The sequence below is a fragment of the Rutidosis leptorrhynchoides genome, chromosome 2 (assembly GCF_046630445.1).
Source record: "Rutidosis leptorrhynchoides isolate AG116_Rl617_1_P2 chromosome 2, CSIRO_AGI_Rlap_v1, whole genome shotgun sequence".
NCBI lineage: Eukaryota > Viridiplantae > Streptophyta > Magnoliopsida > Asterales > Asteraceae > Rutidosis > Rutidosis leptorrhynchoides.
The window spans coordinates 86,426,305-86,452,500 of NC_092334.1; the positions used below are offsets into that span (position 1 = coordinate 86,426,305).

General features: G+C 34.6%; 2 protein-coding genes and 1 pseudogene across 4 annotated transcripts in view; 1 reads left to right on the top strand and 2 right to left on the bottom strand.

The window, feature by feature from the left end:
* The window catches only part of LOC139891113 (E3 ubiquitin-protein ligase RMA1H1-like), a 45,936-nt gene extending 38,880 nt beyond the window's left edge, over positions 1 to 7,056 (top strand). The window contains exons 1-3 of one of the 3 annotated variants that reach the window (XM_071874043.1): positions 3,862 to 4,010; positions 5,614 to 5,969; positions 6,518 to 7,056. In XM_071874043.1, coding sequence (XP_071730144.1) covers positions 5,624 to 5,969; positions 6,518 to 6,903 — 732 coding nt within the window. In that variant the 5' untranslated portion in view covers positions 3,862 to 4,010; positions 5,614 to 5,623 and the 3' untranslated portion in view covers positions 6,904 to 7,056. Of the gene's footprint in view, positions 1 to 3,861; positions 4,011 to 5,613; positions 5,970 to 6,517 lie in introns of those variants that run through there. The other 2 variants (XM_071874044.1, XM_071874042.1) reach the window with 2 other exon arrangements.
* A 5,079-nt stretch (positions 7,057 to 12,135) lies between these two features.
* Positions 12,136 to 21,821, bottom strand: LOC139891115 (MLO-like protein 14; annotated as a pseudogene).
* A 1,200-nt stretch (positions 21,822 to 23,021) lies between these two features.
* The window catches only part of LOC139891116 (nuclear/nucleolar GTPase 2), a 3,764-nt gene continuing 589 nt past the window's right edge, over positions 23,022 to 26,196 (bottom strand). Inside the window, exons 2-11 of the mRNA XM_071874045.1 lie at positions 26,035 to 26,168; positions 25,798 to 25,927; positions 25,451 to 25,608; positions 25,220 to 25,321; positions 25,023 to 25,127; positions 24,806 to 24,934; positions 24,439 to 24,579; positions 24,185 to 24,285; positions 23,961 to 24,018; positions 23,022 to 23,484 (exon numbers count right to left, since the gene is read on the bottom strand). Coding sequence (XP_071730146.1) covers positions 23,191 to 23,484; positions 23,961 to 24,018; positions 24,185 to 24,285; positions 24,439 to 24,579; positions 24,806 to 24,934; positions 25,023 to 25,127; positions 25,220 to 25,321; positions 25,451 to 25,608; positions 25,798 to 25,927; positions 26,035 to 26,168 — 1,352 coding nt within the window. The 3' untranslated portion in view covers positions 23,022 to 23,190. The remainder of the gene's footprint in view (positions 23,485 to 23,960; positions 24,019 to 24,184; positions 24,286 to 24,438; positions 24,580 to 24,805; positions 24,935 to 25,022; positions 25,128 to 25,219; positions 25,322 to 25,450; positions 25,609 to 25,797; positions 25,928 to 26,034; positions 26,169 to 26,196) is intronic.

Below are 26,196 nucleotides of genomic sequence, written 5' to 3' on the forward strand. Positions count from 1 at the left end.
TTGCTCCGTATATTACCTTTCGGTAAACTACCGTCCGGTTGTAAAGGAAAGCGTTGAACAAGCAACTGTTAAGGCAATGTCCCCTGACATGCTTTTGTTCATGGTCTAAAACGTGTCGGATGCTATTACTATCCTTTGTAGGAGCAATAGTAAAGATCATCCTATAATCTTTCTGGTCTGGCACAAGGTCCTGTCTTTGACCATGTTATGCAACCACCGTTCTTACGGTTGACACCCGATTTGGTTCAGGTGACCTAATGAATTTCAGGTGAATTCCTAGGATTTTACGTTCAATGGTAATGAACGCATTGAAAATAGGTTTTCAGAAAACAAATCGGTTTGAAATTTTGATCAAAATATTTTCTCGTTCAAGCTCGAGTTTAGATATCATTGAATTCCATGAGTTTGTAATTCTCAATCTTTAAGGTCAATCTCTAGGATTGAGTAATATCAGTCTTAAAAGCTGATTTTTGATCTTTAAGGAGATTATCCTTTCTGAGGATCTGATTCATTAGTCTTATCAAGCTAATTTGCACGGTGCCCCCCATTATACGAGATAAATCCTTCTCATGGTTAGGATAAGTTTGACCACTTGGCGACCCTGTTTGATGCTGAGGTCCGTGGATTTCCTGCTGATTTTAGTGATGACTTTTCTAGATTTTTCGTCAACTTACAGCTGGTCTGGACGACAACTTCCTGACCTAAATCAAGAAGCGCGTTTCTTTTTCGGAAGACTTTACTTCATTTTAATGATGGAATTGATTCATCGTGTAGATCCATCTTTCTTACAGTAAATCGGGTAAAACTGTTTAGTTTAGTCCAAAGCAAAAGTATCTTTAATTATTTGTTACAGAAATATGTGACATATGTTTAAAATAACTTGGTAAATTTTTCCACACTTGACTTTTATTTTCCTTTTTATTGTCCTCTATTCCATTTTAAATGAATTCTAACATTTTGGTTTGTTTCTCAATTTATGTCCTTTCCGAGGTAACAATAATTTCGGTATTAACACCTAGTTTTATCGTTCATAAATATGTATAAACATGATTTTGAGTTCATTTAATTGAAAATTTTCAAAAATTTTACTAGAATTGAGTAGTCAGTATATAAGACTAGGGCCGTTCTTTATTATCAGAGAGCACTAGATTCTAATACAACTACTGCTTTACTAGTATTTCTAATGGTAACCAAGTGTATAAAGTAAAAATTTTAAAAATTCGAAAGAATTTAACCCCTTCCCACACTTAAGATCTTGCAATGCCCTCATTTGCAAGAAATCAGTAACAATTTAAATTATTGAGGGTGATTAGCGCAGAAAAAATGATTAAATTTTACCAAAGTTTTCAAACATATTGTTGTTTGTGTTGAATGATAAATGGTGCATATCATTTGTTCATTCCGTCTTGTTGTTACATCACATTTATTTTTCATCTTGTCGTCAAAATTAGTTGCTTTTGCTGAACTTAATGCCAGTATTTGAAAATGCGTTGTTTTACCCTGTTGTGTACATAAGATAAACTGCAAACATATATACATATTTTTGAAGTTTGGTATATTACCCCACATTCAAAAATTATTAAAATCTAATAATAAAAGTTAGAAAATTATAAAAACTATTACAATATCAACATAAGTGCTAAATGTAGTAACATTACAAAAATAAAATAAATAAAACTAAATAAACTAGGGTTGATACTGATACCAGTAGAGGTTCCATGCATAACCATATGTGTTATAGAATACTTCAGCTGGGTTATAAGTAGGATACGGTGGTTGGATCTCTATAGACCAGGGAGGAAATATGGGCTTTGGAGTAGGAATATAGTTTCTACCTATATGTTGGCAATGAGCTATGATGTGGTTTTGATGAACTTGCCAATCTTCAAATGCTCGATGTCTAGCATTTTCATACTCTTGTGAAGCTATAAACCTTTGCATTTCTGTCATTTCATTTCCCCCTCCCACATTACCTGGCTGTTGATCTTTTTCAACCTGTGGATGTCTTCCATTATATTGTACTGCGGCATTATTTCGCCTCTTCAAAACCTTAGCACCATGATATACATTTAAACCAATTGTATCTTGGGGTTCTGGTTCTTCGATTAATAATCCCCCCGACTTATATCCACATCGAGATACTCAGCAATTAATGTAATAAATATACCACCTCCTATTATACTGTGCGGTCTCATCCCCCTAACCATAGCTGATAAATAATAACCCACACAATAAGGTATACTTACAGCGCTTTGTGGGTCTCGAATACACATGTGGTAAAATAAATCTTGCTCATTTACCTTTTCCTTATTTTTACCTCGCCGTGTAATCGAGTTCGCTAGAAACCTGTGAATTACTCTTAACTCAGCTCTATCTATATCCAAATAAGAGTAATTTCCCCCTTTAAATCGGTGATGGCTAGTCATTTGACTCCATACACCATGCGTATCAAAATTTTCATCAATCTTCCTACCATTTAATATCAACCCTCGACAATCGGCAGATGCTAGCTCCTCAGGCGTATATATACGTAAGGCCTGAGCCATGTCTAGTAGAGACATGTGACGCATCGAACCTCCTAAAAAAAATATAATAAAAGTTCGATCGGTTAAAGTAGCTACCCGATCATTTATTTCTATACTACACAATAATTCTTCACACCATACTTTATATACAGGTCTACGCATGTTGAATAATTGTACCCAATCGTTAAAAGTAGAATTACCATACCTCTGTGTAAGTAATTCTCTAATCCGTTCGCCTAATCCTACAGCTTCTAACGGTTCCCATTCTATTACCCTAGGTACTTCAACAGCTTTAGAATGAAGAGTGTGCAAGCTCCTTTGGTATTTTGGATAATCTATCCAACGTCTGTCTAATCTCAAGTTCGGGTGCAAATCTTCCACGTGCATATCTGAAAATGTCATAACTGGATGAGGTATATCTTGTTTGTAATAGTTATCAACATCCTGTTGTTCCGCATTCTCAGGAGGAGCAATGCGAGCATGGGATGAAGATTCACCCCTTTCAGTCTGCAAAACACATCAAACACAATTTTTGTGCATCCAAATATGCATTAGTGTCAGCAAAATCATCAATCAAAATAATTACAATGACATGTTCAATTTATATCAAACTTATGCTCATTTTCATATTTTTATCAAATCTACACTTTTTCAAATAAGCATATACGAAAATGTTCGCCAAGTTCATAAGCATTCAACTCAAATAACATGTCAAAATAATCATTATTAGCAATTAAACAAGTTTCAAATGGCATTATCTCTCAAAAATCAAGTTCATGAATTTTAGACTTGAAAAAGTCCACTTTAATTCTCAAAAATCATGTTTAGGCTCAAAGTTTGGATCATTTAACTACCTAAACATGTTACACTACTTAATTTAGCAATAATTCATGACAAAAATCGGCCATAATCTGTTTATATCAAAAAGCCCCAATTTTGCTCAAGAACACAATATTTACATATTGAAAATGAGAAGCATTGTACAGTAAGTTATATACTATATATATGCATCAAATGCAATTGTAAGTTAGGTACAATTTTCTCAAATATATTTTACTTCCTCTCTATTTTCTCTCCGCATTACATCAATAGAAATCTATAGGCCACTAAAGGTAGTTATAAACCTACTCAATTATAACATAACTATATAATGTACTGCCAGCAACGATTTATAAATTATATTTAATTTTTTTATTAAAAAAACAAAGAAACTAAAATTAAGTTACGGAGTAGTAAATTTCGAAAATTATTCTCTGTAGTTAAAAATGAATTACTCCGTTGGTTAGCCGGACATTGATCTTTGCAACAGCTGGCATTGCATACCTATCCATCTATATTCTCACTTGTTTTTCACAAAATTTACCTAATAAATATCCCCTTTAATTTCACCCAATTTTCTCTTAATTATTCATATCTTATTATTCAGCTCGTTCCGTGGATCAAACTTATATAATCCTCACGTGATTCATTTCAAACGAACTACAGGTTTGTTAATTTCTCTTCATCGTCTATAAATTCATTTCAGTTTCAGATTTCTAGGGTTTCATTTCATGTATTGATTGTTTATTGCCGCTAATTAATTGATTATTACTCGTATTAGGAATTCTATATATTTACACATGAAGTCAATTTCGTATTATTCATTAATATTAGTACTTGAACAATGCAGCAAATTTTGTGAGTTGTGACTTGATGTTTTGTGCTATGAGTCTTGTTGGTAAGTTTAATTGACTTGTTTTATGTTAATTACAAAATTTGGGTGCAGTTTCTTAAATAAAGGTGATCTTTTTGATATTTCACATAGTTATGCACCTCAATTTCTTGTTTACAATAATAAGAATTAGATTAGATTAGATTAGATTAGATCTTACCTATGTAATATTTCACTTGATTTTTCTCTTTAAGTTTCTGTGTTTTTAAGAAATTTTAATTTTTGATGCCTTTGTCTAACAAAGTAAATGTACATAAGTACCTGTACTTAGTGAAAAGCCTTATAATTTAATGTCTTTTTGGGTGGAGTATGTTATTAAGTGATGCGTCTTCTATAGTTCTATGTCTCGTTTCTTATGTTGGATCAACTTTTTTTTTTTTATATCAGCATGACAATTGACGAATAGATCAAGGTGTATTCTTTTTGTTTGTTTGTTTAGGTTAGATTAGATGTCTTAGTCCCATGTTGTTTAAGTTAGAATACATAGAGCTCCATTGTTTCTTTATCAAGTCATTCAAGGACGAGCACGTCCAAATACCATCGTCTGCAAAGCATTTATTATATTTGATTTTGGAGATTCCATATCACATTGTTAGTTTCCAACCACACTAATATGGTGTTCGACTGCCTCATGATCCATAAGAGGGCTATGTAATCTATTATATGTTGCAGGCTGTGATTGATATGTAAAAGGTATCTTGTTAGTTGTTAATTCAACTTGTTTTTGTGTGTATATTTGTATCGGTTACATGTCTTAACACGATGTCCTTTTATAGTTATATATAAGTGGAACCCTGTTGTTTCATAATCAAATACATGAATGTAGTAAGTTTCTAATATGGTGAACCACTGCCTCATAAAATGATTATAATGTTACATGAATTAATTTTTCTCCACCTTTATTTGTTTATGCTTTATTGTCAAAGTTCACATGCTACATGCTACATACTACATAGTATTACTTTGCGTACGCACAAATACATATAAGTTTTTTTACTAGAAGTGTCCATTTCAAACCATTTGCTTACTAATGTTTCAATTTTTGACATCTTTTTATCTCAAACAGGTCAAATCAAATAGTTTGACTATAAGAGAACTGGTTAAATAGATTTTTGACTATACACCTACAAAATCCTTTTATTCAAAAGTTCAGTATGATAAAAATTTTATTTTTTAGATTATACATAATGTATTAATAGTAGTTATCAATATCAATGAAATTTTTAGGAAATGGACAAAGTGTAGTAGTGGGTCAACCAGCCCGACCCGTTTGGACCTTCACTGTAAATTACTCTTTTTGAACATCATTCAATCTACACATCTTGTCACCTCATATATATGTGTATATATGTATTCTTAACAAGTATTTTATTTTAGTGCGAAGCTAATGGCATACCGAGGAACACCACTGTTCGATTGTTCAGAAGATGCGTCACTAAACAAGAACTCAAAGTCCGTTTCTGAAAATTCTACAGGATTTTGTGAATGCAACATTTGTTTGGACTCAGCAAGAGACCCGATGGTTACCTTATGTGGCCATCTATACTGCTGGCCTTGCATTTACAAATGGCTTCATGTTCAAACATCCTCTTTAGAATATGACAAACAGCCCTTATGCCCCGTTTGTAAAGCCCACATCTCGACTTCATCACTCATCCCATTATACGGCCGTGGAAATTCACCATCATCAGAACCCGAACCAGAACCAGAGTTAAAGAGGGCCCACCAATCAGGTATTGTCATGCCTATACCTGGATAACAGGTCAGGTTGGGTCGGTTTGGGTAACGGGTCAAAACGGTTTTGGGTTGGAATGCATCAAACGGGTCAGATTTTTAATGGGTATATGTGGGCCAGGTTGGGTAATGCGTCAAAACGGGTCATGTGTCAAATGGTTGAAAAAAAATATTATAGTTATCATTATCTATTTTTATATGTTTATTATAATTATATATATTAGAAAATATAAGTTAGTATACATAATAAATGATATAACCATGAATGTTTTCATACATGTCGTTGAAACTTATTATGATGTTTATGCTCGACCCGTTTGACCCATTCACAAGAACCATTAGACCTGTCTTTGTCTTTGTTTATTGAGCATTAGGAATTGATACCCATTAGTCTTTTTTCTTTATATTTTCTATAGGATCCAATAGGTTGGATGGAAACCCATTGGACTCTTTTTTTAAGATTTGGGGTTACATTGTAAGACACTATTTTTCAAGACCCAATTGACCCAATTGACCCAAATTTGACAGTATGGGTCTCATTTGCCAGGTCTAGTCATACCTAGTAGACCACCAGCACCTGGTGGGTCGATTTCGCACCTGAACCAGCAGATCCAGCCACACATTGTGAACCACCCGCACCCATTGGGTAGCTATACGTTTGGAACATCTAATTTCTCTGGGCCCATGATACCAACAAGTGTTTCGACGCCATTTGTGGGGATGTTTGGGGAGATGGTGTGTGCTATGATATTCAGGAGCTCTGATTCGGGGTTTTTAGCTGCTTATCCATATGGGTCGTATCAAAACCCGTACCCAGATTCGGGAGCTAGTAGTCCAAGGGTGAGAAGGCAAGTAATGCAGGTGGAGAAATCACTTAACCGATTAACTATTTTTTTCTTTTGTTGCTTCATGTTGTGTCTTCTTTTGTTCTGAGTTTTATCTTTCCATTGGTACTAATATGTATAGCTTGGATTATGATGGAAAATATATCGGTTTCCATATGATTTTGATCATGTTGTATAAATGTTATTTTGTAATGTAATCACGTTACATCTTGATGAATTATATTTATTTGATACGTCATGTTTACGAGCCTTGTAATTTGTTAACGTTTTGTAATCTGATAACGTTGTAATCACATTCCACCTCGGAGTGTTCACTATTGTGTTTGAAATTGTATAATTCGAATAACGAATCTAAAAAAAAAAAAAAAAAAAAAAAAAAAAAAAAAAAAAAAAAAAAAACGAATATGAAAAACGATTTTTGTTTATATTTTTGAAGAATATTACTACCCTAATTTTGTAATCATGTATAACACATAGTTTTGAAGTTAATGTCACACCACTAAACATACATTTCAATCATCTCTATTTACTTAAGTGTTTATCGTCCTTTCCTTGGTGCCCGAAGGTCTCGGGTTCGAGCTTCAATTTAGGTTTCTCTTAATGTAATTTGCTTTGTAATTGGTTATGGAGACCGTTGGGGTTGGGGGTTTCTTTCAAATTGTTGGTCCTGTTTCTGATTTATGGGGAAGTATGGGATCATCAGAGAAACTGATATGTTGTAATGTTTTTTATTTTTTTTACTTACTTATTATATACTAGTTAGTTTTAACTTATTTTGATTATTTGATAAGTTTGTGCAATTTGTATTGAAAGATTCAATTGGGAAATAGTATAATATGGTTAACCTACGATGCTAGATATCACATTGGTTGGATTTAGATGGTTTGTAAATAGCTTACAGAATATATCGTTTCAAACAGAAGTTGTTTGAGAATGTATCGTAATAGTTTATTTATAGATATATATCTAGATGGTATAATTAATAACGGTTAGAAAAATGGCAGAGCTTTCCAAGTGTTGGATGAGAAATGAATCGCAATCCAGTATGTTTCTTGAAAATTTTAATTGCATATCTATAGTGGTTGATGGTCGCTTTGTAGTTATATTATTTTATAAAAGTTTAAGCTTTATATTTTACGGAGCAAATTCTTTTAACACATGACACTGTGTGTATCAGGAGGATATTGTCAATAAGCTAACTGCTTCTTTAATTGGTTTATCACAGACTGCTTATGTATTTTTTTTTTTTTATTGATTTGAAAGCTAATCAGTGTCAGGAGATTTATTTTTGCTGTGTATTGTCACTATTAGTCTATTACTTTAATTTAACTTTATTACATGAGGAGGATTGTCTCCTTTTTAAAATCTTAAATAAGGTCCATTTTTGTACTTGAGAAAAGCTGACTTGTTCTAGGGAGACCTTGTGTCTATCACTACTAAAATTCATTGATAGATCTTTTTTCATGAGTTTTTGAACTCCCATTTTCATTCTGATTTGGATTGGGAAGAACAACTGTATGGGGAGTGATGGGAGTAGAATATAGCAGAAAAGTTTTAAAAATCACAATCTTTTAGTACCATACTCAATCTTGTTATTCTGTGGTATAGAAAAGGTACATGGAGGTATAAACACTCAATCCCGTTAGAACTTCGACTGTGATATCAGCAGTTGAACTTGTTTTCAGGTATTTTTGCGGTGTTGTTACGCTGCACATATCCCATCGTCAGTTTATTATGGACTTAGGATCTTTTCTTTTATAATAAAGCTGGACATATAAAGGATGTAACATTTTTCCGTAACTCAAGTGTGTCTATGCAAATTAGTTTGAAAGATATGCTGTAATCATTAGTCACTACGTGTTGACAATGAAGAGCCGTATATTGATTCAAGCTACGTTAGACTGAAAGTTTTTTACTTTTGGTTTTCTGTTTTGTAGATAATAATCCGATGTTTCTAGCTTTGAAAAGCATAATTTTATGTTCATCATATTATTATGTTCATTATTAAGAGACTGTAATGTTCATAATATCTTGTGGGTGCAGATACTATAGCCTTGATGCTTACAACGAAGAAAAATTGAGAAGGCCATTAAAAAGGGCTCCACGAAAGCTGCATTATCAGAGCGGGTTGTGTTTAACGATGAAGAGCAATGGTGGTATGTTTCACTGTGCATTCTGCTTAGATAGTTATTTTAATGACGAACATGGGTTTAAAAGATAAAAGCTGAATCTTTTTGTCGCATGATTGCAAACGTGTGCTCAAGATTTTGTTTTTAGATTGAAAAAATGGGTTTTTTTTTTAAATGTTTTCTACATATGCTCTGTTGTACAGACTTGAGTTGCAGCAGGAACGTGAGAAACGAAAGGAAGCAGAGGTAGAAACGCTGAAACGCTCTATGCAAAGTGGAATGGAACTTACACTTCTTTATGAACGTGCAATAGGCTTTTTAAATATGAACTGCAGAATTGAGCTTATTTTCGTCTGTTTGTTTGGATTCTTAGGCACAAGCAATGAGAGAACAAGTTATACTGAGAGAAGATATGAATTACTTGTTCAAAATTGGCAATGTTGAGGTGGGTATCTAAGCAAAAAAATGTTTCTCCTTTAAAAATCTTAAAATGTTGATTGGTTGTTCTTATTGTTTGATTTGCAGGCAGCAACTGCTATACAAAGACGATTGGATCCTGATCTTCCTATGTGAATGGGGTATCTGAAACGAGGCAAGTAAAGCTATATCACGTTGAGAAGTTCGCTTAATCTCTGATGTGGTTTTGAATTTGAAGCATTTCGATGTTTTTTATAGCATCAATGGCTTTTTTTAATACATCATATGATCTCCTTGAAAGCCCATTAGAATATGAGAATAGCTTTGATTATTTTTTACAGTTGGTTCTCATGGTTAATTCAAGAAAAAAGCAGAAAATTCGGTGATCTTTTTGCTGTAATAGTAATTAGGGTTTCGAGAATAGTTAGTGTTATCATTATGATTGATGATTCTTGTTACAGAAGTTCGAAACAAACTCTAATGTCCAATCTATATTTGCTACTTGTTAGCTAATGTTGAAAGCAATATTGTTGATTCGAAAATAGACCCATAATTTCTCCAACCCTACTATGCAGAGGCCAACTTGGAAGTTTTTACTTATTTATTTATTTTTCCGGGGGCTTGTCCCTCTTTATCAAAAAATAAAAAAAAAACTTCGGAAGTTTTTTTTTTTTTTTAACTCCTAACGATTTATTATATGTAATATTAGCTTTAGGTTTATATGTATCAGTACATGTATAGCTATATTATGTGATGCATAAATAGTACCATGAAATTACATAATGCAGTAAGGATGAAATTTGTAGTTTGATATAAACATACAAAGTTCATGACATGAGTTTTTTATGTCCAAAAACAGGAAAATGCATGACTGCATGATCCATGTCTTAGAGCCTTTCACGAAATCATATTCTATCAGTTGTTCACTAGATATAATCCAGGTTTTGCATACCAAAGATTCAACTCAAATGAGAACCAATATGGCTTCACTGAGGGTCATACGTACCCTCACCTTAGGATTCTTGTTATTGGCTCTGTGCCTTAGCCATGGCCCACGCTCAGCGTTAGCACGTAAGATCATCTCAGAAGATGACATTATCCTAAACGAGTCAAAAACACAACTTTGGGATTCCCTATCCAAACCACCAGCCGTACCTGGTTCAGCACCAGCGCCAGATGGTTTGGTTCCTGAATTAGTTGAAGAAGATAGTACTAGATCCTTAGAAACTTCGCATGAAACTGCACCACCTATGAGCCTTGGTGATGTTCAAGCTGCTGCTTGTGGTTGTCCTATGTGTAAACCACACCCACTGGTTCCAAATTGTCCAAACAATTGTGGACCAACTCACCTTCCCCAACCTAACCCTGGTTGTCATCCAGCAGTCTCTCCTCAACCTGCACCTTTGTACCCTCCTCAGCCTCAGCCCGAACCACAATATCCTCCTCAGCCGGAACCACAATATCCTCCTCAGCCCCAACCACAGTATCCTCCTCAGCCCGAACCCCACTATCCTCCTCAACCCGAACCACACTATCCTCCTCAACCGGCACCGATGTATCCTCCTCAGCCCGAACCACACTATCCTCCTCAACCAGCACCAATGTATCCTCCTCAGCCCGAACCACACTATCCTCCTCAGCCCGAACCACACTATCCTCCTCAGCCCGAACCACACTATCCTCCTCAGCCCGAACCACACTATCCTCCTCAGCCCGAGCCACAATATCCTCCTCAACCTGAACCACAGTATCCACCACAACCCGAACCACAATTTCCACCCCAGCCTTGCACTGGGTGTCAACCAACTTCTCCTCAGCCCGAACCACAGTATCCACCTCAACCCGTACCACAGTATCCACCAGAGCCTTGCACTGGGTGTCAACCAGCTTCTCCACCCCAGGTTCAGCCCGAACCACAGTATCCACCTCAACCCGTACCACAGTATCCGCCAGAGCCTTGCACTGAGTGTCAACCAGCTTCTCCACCACAGGTTCAGCCCGGATGTAAGCCGGCCTATTCTCCACAACCGGAACCGAACTATCCACCCCAACCCGTACCAACTTATCCACCCTGGCCAGTACCAGCCTTTCCACCACAACCCGAACCATTCTATCCTCCCCAGCCCGAACCGATATGTTCCCCTACTGAAGGTGGTCAATGTCCAGGAAGTTCAGTTGACACACAAAACTCACTACCAATGAATGAGGTTAATGAAATGGAAGATGAAAGATCCATGAATGGACATGAAAGCCCGCTAACGAACGTTAATTTGGCGGAACCACTTAACAAAATGGAAAACGAAGGATCCATAAACGGACAAGAACACACCTCGATGAATGGGAATATGGGACACCTTCTTGATAATATGAAAGATGGAGGACCCATAAAGAAACAACATTGTCATGTGGATCATAATAATATGCCACCGAGTTCTAACTCGGTCGTTAGCTCTGAGTCGAAAGTACACAAACTTCTCCCCTCACAGGATAATGATATAATAGAATTTGAGACATAGGATAGGATCTGATCTTGCACTACTCTAATTTCTATCCTTAATAAAGACTCATTTCACATATATATTATGTAATATGTAATGCATGCAAGAATATTGAAGTCTCAAGTACTAAATATACTACAATATGCCTAAACAACATTTTGAGAAATATACCAACTAAGAAATTTTCAACCTTTTTCTACTGTATATATGTAAAATAGAAGTGTATGTGAGATTTAACTGCAAGTTACATCTAAGTCAAATTAACAGAGTATTCAATTTCATTTTTGGGTGGGTAATAGGAATGATTCTGTAACAATTTCTTGTAAATGGGCTGGTGAAAGTGAAGATGTTTGAAAGAGCGGTTGACCGTTAACAACACAAGGTGGTTGTAATTCAACTTGTAGAACCGTTTTAGGTGTGGTCCCACATCGAGGACTATCGAGATTTTGGTCGTCAAATTCTTCGGTTTGAATAGTTGAATCGTCGTATACGCCCAACTTTCTCCTCCTTTTAACTTCCTTTCTCCATCCTTGGATCGTCTCTCTTATTCTCTTTGGAATCAATGCAGCCTTGTAATTTGTGCCCATCTGAAAAATAATATGATATTAACTTCAGGCTACAATATCGTATAAAGGTGACAATTTCGACCCATTTACTAATGAATGGTTTATTTTTTATACATAAATTTTGTATTATTCTTGAACTTATACAACTTTTGAGATCATGTTTGACACACTAAACTGTTGTGTTACTAGTCACTTAAGGTAGCAATTTTGACCCATTTATATATGAGGTAGTGAATTCGGGCCATTTTCTAAAATATTTAGGTCATGTGACTCTCCCAACATTAACTTTGTAGTTTGTACTGAAACATACCTGTGTCACCAAGGCATATAGTGGTAAAGTGCTATAACTGCACAGGAACTGTCCAGCAAACCTAAATTTTAATTCAGATGGATCATGAACTAAAGCAGGTATACAATTACAAATCCTATTTAGAAGTATATAACTTTTAGTACTTTATGAGTTTATGAATGTACCCTAAAATCAGCCGTATATATACCAGCGTATGATGCTTTAAAAAACAAGAATGATATCCAAATTGCCACTGCAAGAAACGTAACACAAACTTAATAAACACATTTAAACATTTGTTCCAAAAAGGAAACAAAGTTTATATCACTCTAAAATTTCCTTATGCCAAGTCAGATTATTTTGTATAAGCATATTTCGGCAGTTTTGATCAAAGTGGCGCATATTAATTAATGATTAACAATAAACAAACCATGAAGATAATTAAATATGTACACTTTTATTGAGTTAGTAAAAAATTTTAGAAAAAGGATAATCAAATAAAATATAAATTACCCAGAACCAAAATAAGGAAGCCAGCTCGAATGCATTCTGAAACAATAATGAAAGTATTGGTTATATGTAGCAATCTTCTGTACTAGTTTAGGCTAACTCAACCTATGCAAATATGACATCCGAACCTGATATTTACCAGTGGGCAAAATCTATGAAAGAGTAAAGTAACAAAAAATAAATAAAGTTTAATCTTTTTATAGCGATAGAACACGGTTCACCTGAAAAAGAACATAATGGATTAATGCCAACACTAGCTCTGGTTTCTTAAACCAAAAAAGCTCATCTCTGGGCTTTAACCTAGCTTCCATAAAATATCCAGTAATTCCGGCACTCTCGAGTGCCAAAGTAGCTATAACATGTTGCAGTTTTGCTCCTAACACTAGAACAAGCTGAACAAAAACTGGAGAATATTAGAGTTGGCAATTTGGGCGGGTCAGACCGGATACGTTAAAAATTTTAGCCAAGTGAGGTGCAACTATGCGATGATTACTTACAGCAATAGGAACTAATGCGATCCAGAAATAAAGATTTGATCCTGCAAAACAAAAAAGATTCAAAATTCCCATATTAAGTTTTCGTGACAGAAACAAGAAATAAATAATTGGAATGCGTTTCAAGCTTCATGAAACCGAAATATACTTTCACATATTGTTAGATACCTTCCACATTAAATAGCATAAAAGCCACAACAAATCCCCAAAGTGGGACACTGCAAACAATAACATAAGTTTCAGAAATTTTCACACAAGACTAACGATCTTGAAACCGAAATATACTTTCACATTTTCTAACTTTACAGTTCTCGCATTAATCCAAATGACAATACAGCCATAACATCCATATAATATGAGAAAGAGTTTATTTTTACCTCAACCCAACTATACTTTGAAATTCTTCTTCCATAGATCTGTTGGAGGTTTTATTGAGATTTCGTGTAGGGTAAAATAATCGATAGCCGGATAAATCACTGAATCGTGGTATCACTTTCCGAAAGTAATTATTCGACCCTTATTGCCTGGGTTACACGAATATCACTTTGGGATAAGACAGAGATTAGTTCTTGTTATTGGCAGTAAACAAGAACTCTTTTGCATAAGAGTATTAAGGTGTTTTTCGTATATCTTATTCTCATAAATGATAGTCTCTATTTATAGGCACCCAAAAACAAGTATTATTCCACGATGGAGATGTTTCACTAACTAATTTCGTTTTCAAATCTAAAACAAATCCTTTACATAAAGTTGTTTGTTTTATTTCAAACATCCTAATCAAGGAAATCGTTTTCAAATCTAAAACAAATCATTTACATAAAGTTGTTTGTTTTATTTCAAACATCCAAATCAAGGAAATCGTTTTCAAATCTAAAACAAATCCTTTACATAAAGTTGTTTGTTTTATTTCAAACATCCAAATCAAGGAAATCGTTTTCAAATCTAAAACAAATCCTTTATATAAAGTTGTTTGTTTTATTTCCAACAACCAAATCAAGGAAATCTAGATTAAATCCTTTTCATAAAGTTGTTTGTTTTATTTCCACCTAGTGCAAGAATAATACTTCCGTAATCACTCAAATTTGTGATAATGGAAAACCATTTTCGGGTCCGGGCAATCTATCACTTAATGGGTGTACACTCCGTACCTCCTAACCCATTTACAAGTATAGATTAAATCCCTCAATTACACTAAATTTCTAACAATCCTCCCCAATTTAGTGCAATTCGTTTCATGAGAATTAAACAAATTAAAACAAAAACTCATGCATAAATGAAAATATCTTGAAGATTGAATTTTCACCTTAGTACATTACACATTCCAAATATTCGAGAATCAGGGTGTTCTAAGAATTGAACCCTTCAACCCATTTTGAATAACTGAAAATAACATACACATAAGTTTTCATTTACTCTAAAGCTATCCTGACACTTTACAAGCCATGTGTCCATATCCTTTCATGAATGTATCCAAAGCTAAAAGTCCAAGCTTTGTTGAAGCGGCAAAACTTCACATTCACATAGGTAGTTCACTTCAGTCATGCACCTGCTCTTGCACTTTTTCAAATGAACTATTAAGAAGCTAGACTTCAACCTGACCTTCAGCAGGTCCGAGTACATACCTTACTTTGGGATGATATAAAATTTATGTACTCCAAATTTCTAAATATAAGCCTTCCGCATTGAATTCAACTTCTAATTTTCATCAGAAGGGAATTGGGTATCTTATAATTAGAAATTTATGTGGACTTTAAACCCATCCCCACAGCAGACTTGTCAACCAAGTCTCTTGCCAATCCCTTCGTCAAGTGATCAGCTAAATTCTGTTGTGACCTTACGAACACTATAGAAATCACCCCATTCATGATGAGTTCACGAATCATACTATGTCTGACACCTAAGTGTCTAGACTTTCCATTGTACATCTGGCTATAAGCTTTTGCCAATGTCGCAGCACTATCACAATGGATAGACATGGGTGCTATAGGTTTAGGCCATAATGGTATCTCATGGATCAAGTTTCTAAGCCATTCTGCTTCTTTACCAGCAGCAGCTAAAGCAACAAACTCAGATTCCATCGTTGAGTTGGTAATACATGTCTGCTTTTTAGAAGCCCATGAAATAGCACCTCCCCCAAGCAAGAACACCCAACCACTCGTTGAAGAATGATCTTCAATATTGGTTATCCAACTCGCATCAGAATATCCTTCTATTACAGAAGGAAATCCACTGTAAGATAAACTATATGCCATAGTTTTCTTTAAATACTTCAGTACCCGCCTAATTGCTTGCCAGTGATGAGTACTAGGATTACTAGTATATCTACTCAGTTTTCCCACAGCAAAAGCAATATCTGGCCTTGTACATGTCATGGCGTACATCAAACAGCCAATCACCTGAGAATACTTAAGTTGTGATACAGCTTTACCTTGGTTAGGCATAAGCTTCTCACTTGGATCAACAGGTGTACTCACAGGAGTACATTCAAAGCAATTAAACTTTCTCAACACCTTCTCAATATAATGAGATTGAGAAATTGAAATTCCTTTGCTTTCACGTTTGATCCTAATACCAAGGATAACGTCAGCCTCCCCCATATCTTTCATGGAGAACTTTGATGACAAAAATTCTTTTGTTAAATCAACTTGACTTTGGTCAGTCCCAAAGATTAACATGTCATCAACATATAGACAAATTATAACTCCTTTACCAGAATCATCAAATTTGCTATACACACATTTATCTGCTTGGTTCAATCTAAAACCACTAGATAAAACTACTTCATCAAACTTCTGATGCCATTGCTTAGGTGCTTGTTTCAAACCATATAAGGACTTCACAAGTTTGCACACCTTGCTTTCATTTCCTGGCATGACAAAGCCCTGAGGTTGGTTCATATAAACCTCCTCATCCAAATCACCATTCAAGAATGCTGTCTTCACATCCATCTGGTGAATAACCAGATTGTGAATTGTAGCCAAAGCAATCAGCAGTCTAATGGTAGTGATACGTGCCACAGGAGCATAAGTATCAAAATAGTCAATTCCAGACTTTTGTCTAAAGCCTTGAATGACTAACCTTGCCTTGAACTTTTCAATAGTTCCATCCACCTTCATCTTCTTTTTGAAGATCCATTTGCAACCCAAAGGTTTGCAACCGGGAGGTAGATCAGCTAACACCCAAGTGTTATTGCCCATGATGGAATCCATCTCATCATTAATTGCCTCTTTCCAGAATGCAACATCCTGAGACCTCATTGCTTCATCATATGTTTTAGGATCATCATCAACATTGAAACAATATGAATATTGGGTAGAAACATCATCCCTAGAACCTTCAACTAAGTATAGTTGAAAATCTGGTCCGAATGATTTAGGTTTCCTTTCTCTTTTGCTTTTCCGAAGCTCAAGTGACTGATCAACAGCCTTTTCAGAGACTTCATCATTACAATCCTTATTGATTCCATTGTTACTTGGAATCATATCCTTTGGTCTAGGTATAGATGAAAATCGATTTTTATCAAAGATTGCATCCCTTGAATCAATCACAGAATTGATTGAGACAAATTCATTAGGCTCTATTACATAGAACCTATATGCCTTGGAATGTTCAACATATCCAATAAAAATGCAATCTATACCTCTTTCACCTAAACTTTTCTTTTTGGGATCAGGCAGTCTTACAACCGCCCTACAACCCCATACACGAAGATAATTCAAGTTAGGTTTCCTTTTATTCCAAAGTTCATAAGGTGTAATCTTGTTTCTTTTGTTAGGAACTCTATTAAGCAAATAACAAGCTGTTAACATAGCTTCCCCCCAAAATCCTTCACTTAAACCCGAATAGGATAACATGGAATTAACCATTTCCTTAAGGACCCTATTCTTCCTTTCAGATATACCATTTTGTTGTGGAGTATAAGGAGCTGTGGTCTCATGGATAATACCAACGGATTGGAAATACGATTGGTCAATGTATTCACCTCCCCTATCTGTTCTAAGTCTTTTAATCAAAGCCTTTTGTTGTAATTCTACTTCAGTTTTAAATATTTTAAATTTATCTAATGCTTCATCCTTAGTATGTAACAAATAAACATAGCAAAATCTAGAAGCATCATCAATAAAAGTCACAAAATATTTCTTGTTTCCTAAAGTAGGAGTAGCATGCAAATCACATAAATCACTATGTATTAATTCCAAAATTTCAGTATCACGATGTACATTTTGAAATGGTTTCTTAGTGATCTTTGTTAACATACACGTTTTACACTTTTCATTGTTCATGTCAAAAACCGGTATTAATCCATCTTTAGACATATCTTGCATTCTTTTAAAGTGTATATGTCCTAGTCTAGCATGCCAAAGTGTAGAATTATTTATGCTAGAAGTAGATATAAAAGCAAAATTAACATTCAAGTGATTAATGTTAAGTCTAAACATTCTATTGCATAAATAACCAAAACCAACAAACATACCATGTTTTGACAAAACAAACTTATCAGATTCAATCACTTGTTTATAACCACAACAATTTAACACACTACTGGAAACTAAATTTTTTCTTATTTGTGGTACATGCAAAACATCAAACAAACAAATAGTTTTTCCAGAACTAAAACACAAATCCACACTTCCACGTCCATGAACAGAGGCTGTTGACTCATTTCCCATATGAAGAATTGATCCATCAGTCACGGACTCGTAAGTCTTGAACCAAAATCTATCCTTGCATACATGGGTGGTGGCTCCCGAGTCAACCCACCACGCGACATCATCATCCTGCACAAAATAAGCCTCAGATATATATGAAACATAATAATTCTTATTTGAATTATTAAATATATTCTGACCTTTCGAGTTGTGGTTGTTTAAACCATTTCCCGAACCGCTTGTGCTAGATCCTTTGGCATTATTATTACCAAAAATAACCTTGCAATCCTTTTTTATGTGTCCAGTTTTACCACACTTCCAACAAGTCAATTTAGACTTCTTGTTCGGATTAGCCTTGTTATAACCTCGATGTTTACGTTTGCCCTTTTTGTCATTATTACTAGTGAACTTTTTATGTTCCACCATATTGACAACAGACGTACCAGCAACTTCGTTGCTCTTTGGCTTGTCATTATCCTGCAACCTGAGGGATTCCTCAATACGCAGATGACTACCCAACTCAACAAGAGTTAACTCCTCCTTCTTATGTTTCAAAGAATGTTTAAATTCTTTCCAAGATGGAGGTAGTTTATCAATTATGCTTGAGACTTGAATAGACTCATCCATGTTCATCTTATGTTGTGTGAATTGACCAAGTATACGAATGAGCTCATTGTATTGTTCCAAGACCGGTCTAGAATCGACCATCTTGTAATTATTAAAATTACTAACAAGGAACTTTTTACTAGAAGCATCCTCAGACATATACTTGGTTTCTAAACAGTCCCATAGTTCTTTAGAAGATTCAACATTTAGGTAAATATCAAAAAGGGAATCAGCCATACCATTGAGGATTAAACCTCTAGCGATGTAGTCATCGTTCTCCCACTTGCACCTTTTCCGAATTTGTTCAATAGTGGCATCATCACCATGATCTTCAGGAATTGGTGTGCTGAGTACGTACACCACACTCATGCTGCTCAGAAAGAAGTGCATCTTCTTTTGCCATCTCCTAAAATCAATTCCCTCAAACTTATCAAGTTTGGAGAAATTCGCCGTCATGTGTTTCATCGTAGCCGCCATCGATTATAACGAATAATTACTTTCGATTGTTGGAGGTTTTATTGAGATTTCGTGTAGGGTAAAATAATCGATAGCCGGATAAATCACTGAATCGTGGTATCACTTTCCGAAAGTAATTATTCGACCCTTATTGCCTGGGTTACACGAATATCACTTTGGGATAAGACAGAGATTAGTTCTTGTTATTGGCAGTAAACAAGAACTCTTTTGCATAAGAGTATTAAGGTGTTTTTCGTATATCTTATTCTCATAAATGATAGTCTCTATTTATAGGCACCCAAAAACAAGTATTATTCCACGATGGAGATGTTTCACTAACTAATTTCGTTTTCAAATCTAAAACAAATCCTTTACATAAAGTTGTTTGTTTTATTTCAAACATCCTAATCAAGGAAATCGTTTTCAAATCTAAAACAAATCATTTACATAAAGTTGTTTGTTTTATTTCAAACATCCAAATCAAGGAAATCGTTTTCAAATCTAAAACAAATCCTTTACATAAAGTTGTTTGTTTTATTTCAAACATCCAAATCAAGGAAATCGTTTTCAAATCTAAAACAAATCCTTTATATAAAGTTGTTTGTTTTATTTCCAACAACCAAATCAAGGAAATCTAGATTAAATCCTTTTCATAAAGTTGTTTGTTTTATTTCCACCTAGTGCAAGAATAATACTTCCGTAATCACTCAAATTTGTGATAATGGAAAACCATTTTCGGGTCCGGGCAATCTATCACTTAATGGGTGTACACTCCGTACCTCCTAACCCATTTACAAGTATAGATTAAATCCCTCAATTACACTAAATTTCTAACAAGATCGAATCATATAGCTGTGGAAATCGTAATTTTCTGTGAGATTATGGTTCTGCGCAATAAGAACAGCAAATGTCAATATAGCAGTTGCAGACCTTTTGAAAAGCTCCAAAATTTGGATATATAATTTTTTGTTTTTTTTTTTTGTAAGAAATTACTAATTTCCATCTACTTAAAGTTTTCTACCAAGAGGAAAGCTTCACGTAATGTAAGATAATCCGCACGAACAACTGAACTGCCAAACTGCCGAAAGAAACAAACCTGCAAATCACATGGATCATCTTTTTACTCGCAAAAAAATAAATAAATAAATAAAATACTCTGTAACGGATACTTATGTAAATAGAAAAAGATAGCAAGAAAAAAATTGTGTACTTACCATCCAAGTGAAGTAGCTATTCCTAACTAATGGATTTGACATGTGGAATTTAACAATGGCTGATTGTCTCTTCAGTATCTCATTTCTTGATAATTCTGTATAATAAAATAGTCTTATACTATTCACTAAAATCTCTACTTTTGCTAAATAAATGAACAATAACCGACTCGAATTACAACTATATGATACCAGTTAGGACACCATGCTGATCCATGTGAGCTTCATGCTCCCATTTTTTCCATATGTGAATCTGACATGATCACCATATCGAAGATAAAATTTACAAACTGAAACACAGTCTATAAGATACATTAGTCGCATGAGTAAATAAGAAAGTGAAAAAGAAAAATGAAAAACCATGTTACCTTTACTATTGCCAGAAGCATGGTTAAGCAGCTATAAGATACATGCGTAGTTGCCATAACAAATATAAAGCGATGCAGTTGTTCGAGTCCTTTTGCATTTAGAAAAGGCTCATTATCCTGTACATTCATTCACAAATGATGATATTATGTGCAAAATTCAAGAAATCTAAAAGTTGCATATAAATTATAATGCTTACAAACAATTGACTCACTTTTTTACATATGTTTAACTTAACTTCACTTAAAAGTCGTCGCTTACTACTTTCAACTTCAAGATCTTTAACGAGCATGGTGCATGGATGAAATGCACCATTATTGTAGAGCTTCGAAGGGATGCAAATACTGGATAAACCGTTAGAGGTTGTTGCAAGAAAAAATGATATAAAGCCGAGAAGCATCAATTCTGCAAAAAGCAACCAATTCGTGATAATGACATTAAAAAAGTGAAAGATTTAGTCTTATAAAAATTCGTTACCTTCTTTGATTTTATCCAAAGCGGCAAGCAATGGTTTGCGATTTATTTTCTTCAACCACTGACATGAAAAAATAGTTGGTTAAGTAACAACCTATAGGACCTCATTGTTAGTATGGGTAATGAGATTTTTTTATTTATAACCAAATTCATAAACACAAAAAAAAAAAAATTATGTAGATGTTTCACTTGATGAATTGACTTACTTTGCTCAAATGATGAATTGATCGCTCCACAAGCAAAGAGACAACAACAAAAACAGTCAAAACAGTAGCGACAGACCATGTTGGAGTTAATTCTATAGACCTGGATTCTTCTTCTTTTGTATCTATTGAAGACATTAGGAAAACACTTCAAAATCACTTCTCAAAACACCTTATTTTAGTCCCGTGTTATCAACTAAACCCGTAACCACTTAACATGTCTTGATAAGTTGAAATCCTTAATTAAATCCTCAAAGAAACATCTCATAGAAGCTCGTGAGTCGAGATTTAAGAATGAATAAACAACCTAAGTTTGCCAACTGGCTTCTTTATTCATTCAAGAACATTTGTTGTATCAAAAGTAGTAGATATTTGAAGTTACTTATAGTAGTGCATATAATAATGTATAATAATACATTGAACAAGTATATAAATAAGGTAACTGGTCTTGCATCAGTATATAAAGACAAAAATCTATGAAGTACACTCGCTAGAATCCATAAGAGATTCAACAGACAGAAATCTCAATTGACACAAATCACCAATAAACTACAAACACCATAATCTAGGAGAAATAAATAAATGGGTTTGTAGTGGTAATCATTTTTTAATGATAACCCATGAACTACGTTTACAATAACCCTTAAAATCTGTGTAAGCAAAAGAATCTTCCAGTTCAGATCACTTAACACGTACCCAAAAAACATGAATTATTATAATCATTACACCATTATTATTATTAGGCGTAACTGCATATTTACAATACAGACGCGGCGATCAGTTGGACCTTTAACTTTCATATAAGGTAACACAAAAACCCTTTTTTAACAAGAATTTTAGTGCGTAAAAACACTGTATTAGCTGGGCGAGGATAACATTGTCATCCTCGGTTCCAGGACACAAACCCATCCACGTGATAGCCCTGGCTGCTCATAAGCCTTCTCGGCCATTGCGTTGAATGAAAACCTTCATGGCAGCCTTCTCGCCCATTACGTTGAATCTAGCACCTCGAGCAGTAAACCAAAGTCGTTATGGTCATGTTACTAACATAAACAACTATGAAATTTCTAACAAGCACCCTTTGTCAGTAAGGATTATACAAAGCTGTTACTAGCGTGACTTTTACATGTCAGTTATTAAATGGTACACCGTGTTTTTTGCACTGTTATTATACATCACTTTTACTTTATACTCGAAAAAGATTTGTTGAAATGTCTGCGTTGTTCAAGTCACAAAACTGCTTTCAAACTAGATATAACTAGTACTTGGGTCATTGGGCCAAGGCCTAATTTTACATTCACTTCCCCACTTTGTTGACTAATAAAACGACACTTGAAAAGTAAAAACGACAAAGGCTGCTTAGATATAATCTTCAAAATGATAACGCTCCTACATGCCTACAAAAAACAGCATCATGTTCGGTAAATGTTACGGAGTATTTGAGGGTACAAAACCAGATATAACATACAAAATTCTTATCATCTATTTGAATAAAGTAAACCAAAATCTATGATTCCTCTTCTTCATCTGCATCTCCCTTTAACTCGTTCTTGGTGAAAAGATTTTCTTGAATAGGGACATCCTTTAACTGCTGTTGTGACGAAACAATGTTTTTAATACTTCTTCTAGCAGCCAATTCTTTGTTGTCATCGACCGCCACGTCTTTCTCTGTCACACTCGAGTCTTTGGTTTCGTCTGGTGTATCTTCTTGCTTTGGAGGTGGGACAAAGAACGGTATTTTGCCTCTTTGCCAATCGTGTAAAACCATCTTCGCAGCAGTCATCAAATCAGGTTCACCTCCCTGTTATATAATGCACACATGATCACCAAAAACAGACTTGAATTGTCCCTACTATTTTTTTCCCATAAATAGTTCATGCTTACAAACTGTGCTAACGATACCCGCCTCGCTCAAATAATTGGAGACTTAAACATTAGCTAAACAAACATGTTTTTAACTTCTAGATTTCACGTGTACTCAAGTAACTTAGCCGCTCAGCCTGTTTGTTTTTTTTTTAACAGTGGTATTTTGTATAGAAAAAAATATATATTTTGTTCAGGATAGATAACAGACACTCGTAAAGTACCAGATATGAGAATCAAGAATTCTAAATGTAATTTTTCTTTAGATCAGAATATTAAAACAGATTGACCTGCATCGTAGCATTTTGTTTTCCATCTTAGAATTTGCTAGTTTTACTATTCAAAGTTTTGCATAAACTAACTTTATGTACAATCAAACATTGTGACAAATGGAATACAAAGTAGAAAACTTACCCTCAGAAGCTTGCCTGATAACTTGCATAACTGAACCAGAAAGTCATTCTCATCTTCCCTGTTATACACAAGTGAATAAAGTGATGTTACGATTTGAAAATTACACCTGAAATACTGAGATCAAGCAGATGCAAGATAGCAATTCAAGTAAAGAAGATAAGTGAATTCCCTACTTCTAAGCATACTAATTATAATGTGTATGTATTACAGAAAGCAAGGCATACCACTCTTTAATCTTGTATGCTCTTGCAAGGTGCTCTTTCTTGACACGTTGTAACACTTCACCGATATGCTCTGTGGCATCATGCAAATTAGTGACTCGTACCTGGAGAAGTAAAACGGTTAATTTAATACGTGAGACAAAGAGAAGGCAGTTAAAATAATACAGTTTCACGTATAACACCTATATAAAAACTTGAGTAACATCTAATGCAAGAAAGATTTAGATTAAAAAAAACATGAACAAAGTTCCACATACCACACCCTTCAAGACGATATCAGTTTCTGTATCACTGCTTCCATAAACAACACCAGGGCAATCAATTAAGAATATCTTCTTTGTAAGTGTTATGTATTGCCAAACTTTAGTCTCTCCAGGTATTGGAGCAACCTTGCAGACCTTCATAAAAGAAAAGAAAAATAACACAGAAAATGTCAGCTAAACAGTATACTAACAAGTTCATAATGTAAACCCTTGAGACATAGATTAAGCACAAAGATAGCTTAATTGTATTCAGACTAGACATATCTAACAAGTTTATAATATAGATATTTCAAAGAGTACTATATCAATAACAAGAAAGACATCACAGTAACATCCATGCACCATTAGATATGTAACTTACATTCTTGGTACGCAGTGTGTTGATTACTGATGACTTGCCAACATTAGGGTAGCCAACAAATCCAACCGATATTGCTTGCTTGTCACTTTTTAAGCGTGAAAATTGTCTCAACACCGACATCAGAGAATTCTATGGACAATCAAACAAATTATATCAAGCAAAGACCAAGATTTAGGTATTTGCAAAAATTCAACATTGATTATGTAAAAGGGCATACCTTTCCATAAGACTTATTAATGCTTGCATGAAATGCTAAAGTAGGATATTCCCTAGAAAGTACCCTTAGCCATCCCTTTGTGACCCATGGAGGAGTCAAATCACACTGCACAAAAACGGGTAAAAAAGTTAATTACTACTTATATCCAGAACGTGTGAAATACCTCATAATTTTGAGATAGAGATAATGATTATTACCTTATTCAACAACAAAATCATGTGCTTGTGTTTGGCATGTTCTTTCAAATGCTTCTCAAGATGATAGCATCTTGTACCTTGTGGATCCCTAGCATCCAATACCTATAATCAATAAGATAATTACATAAGTACAAAACGCAAATCAATCATATATTATAATTCACGTGGTGAAATATGTCCATGACCAAAACACTTATAAAATAAGCATTCAATTCAAACATGAATACCAACCTGAATAACGACATCTGAAGAGTCGATGACTTTGTAAAGCTCACCCCATATACGTTTACTTTGACCCTTTTCAAACATGTTATGGCGAACTAAATCCCTGAATCCATCCTGGTTTTCCTCCGTCGGATCAACACCACCACATTTTTCTTCGAATGCATCTACAAAGTTGGCACACAAATTAGTTAAAGTTTTACTTACCAGCTCAGTAGAAAGTAAGTTACCAAAGCACTAACACTGTAAAGTTACCAAAGCACTAACACTGTACTTGTTAACAAAGATCAATCTGACTACGATGTCCAAAATATACTAAAGCGCTTATAATATATATTCAAAATGGAGCTATTTACCTTGAGAACCACTAGCCCTCTTGACTAATGCTTCATAATCAGACACCACTAGCTTTGGACGTTTTCTCTTCCCCTTTGATCCAAATGCATCAGCAAATGGCTGAGTGTCCAAAAGGTGAACTCTTGATTGCTGCAAACACATAAAACAATGACCAAAATTAAGTAAAGTTTATAAATATCGCAACTTAAACCGCATACATCACTTAATTCCTCCATTCTCTACCGCTAATAATTTACCTTCTGATGATCATTTAATAGTGACATAGGCAATTTCCTCTCCTTCAAAATGACATTGTAATTACTCGACATTCGATTTTGAAGCTCTTCACGAAAAAAGTCAAGTTCTTTCTGATTCACAACCCTAGTGTTCCCTGCAACACCAAGTGCAAACACATCAGT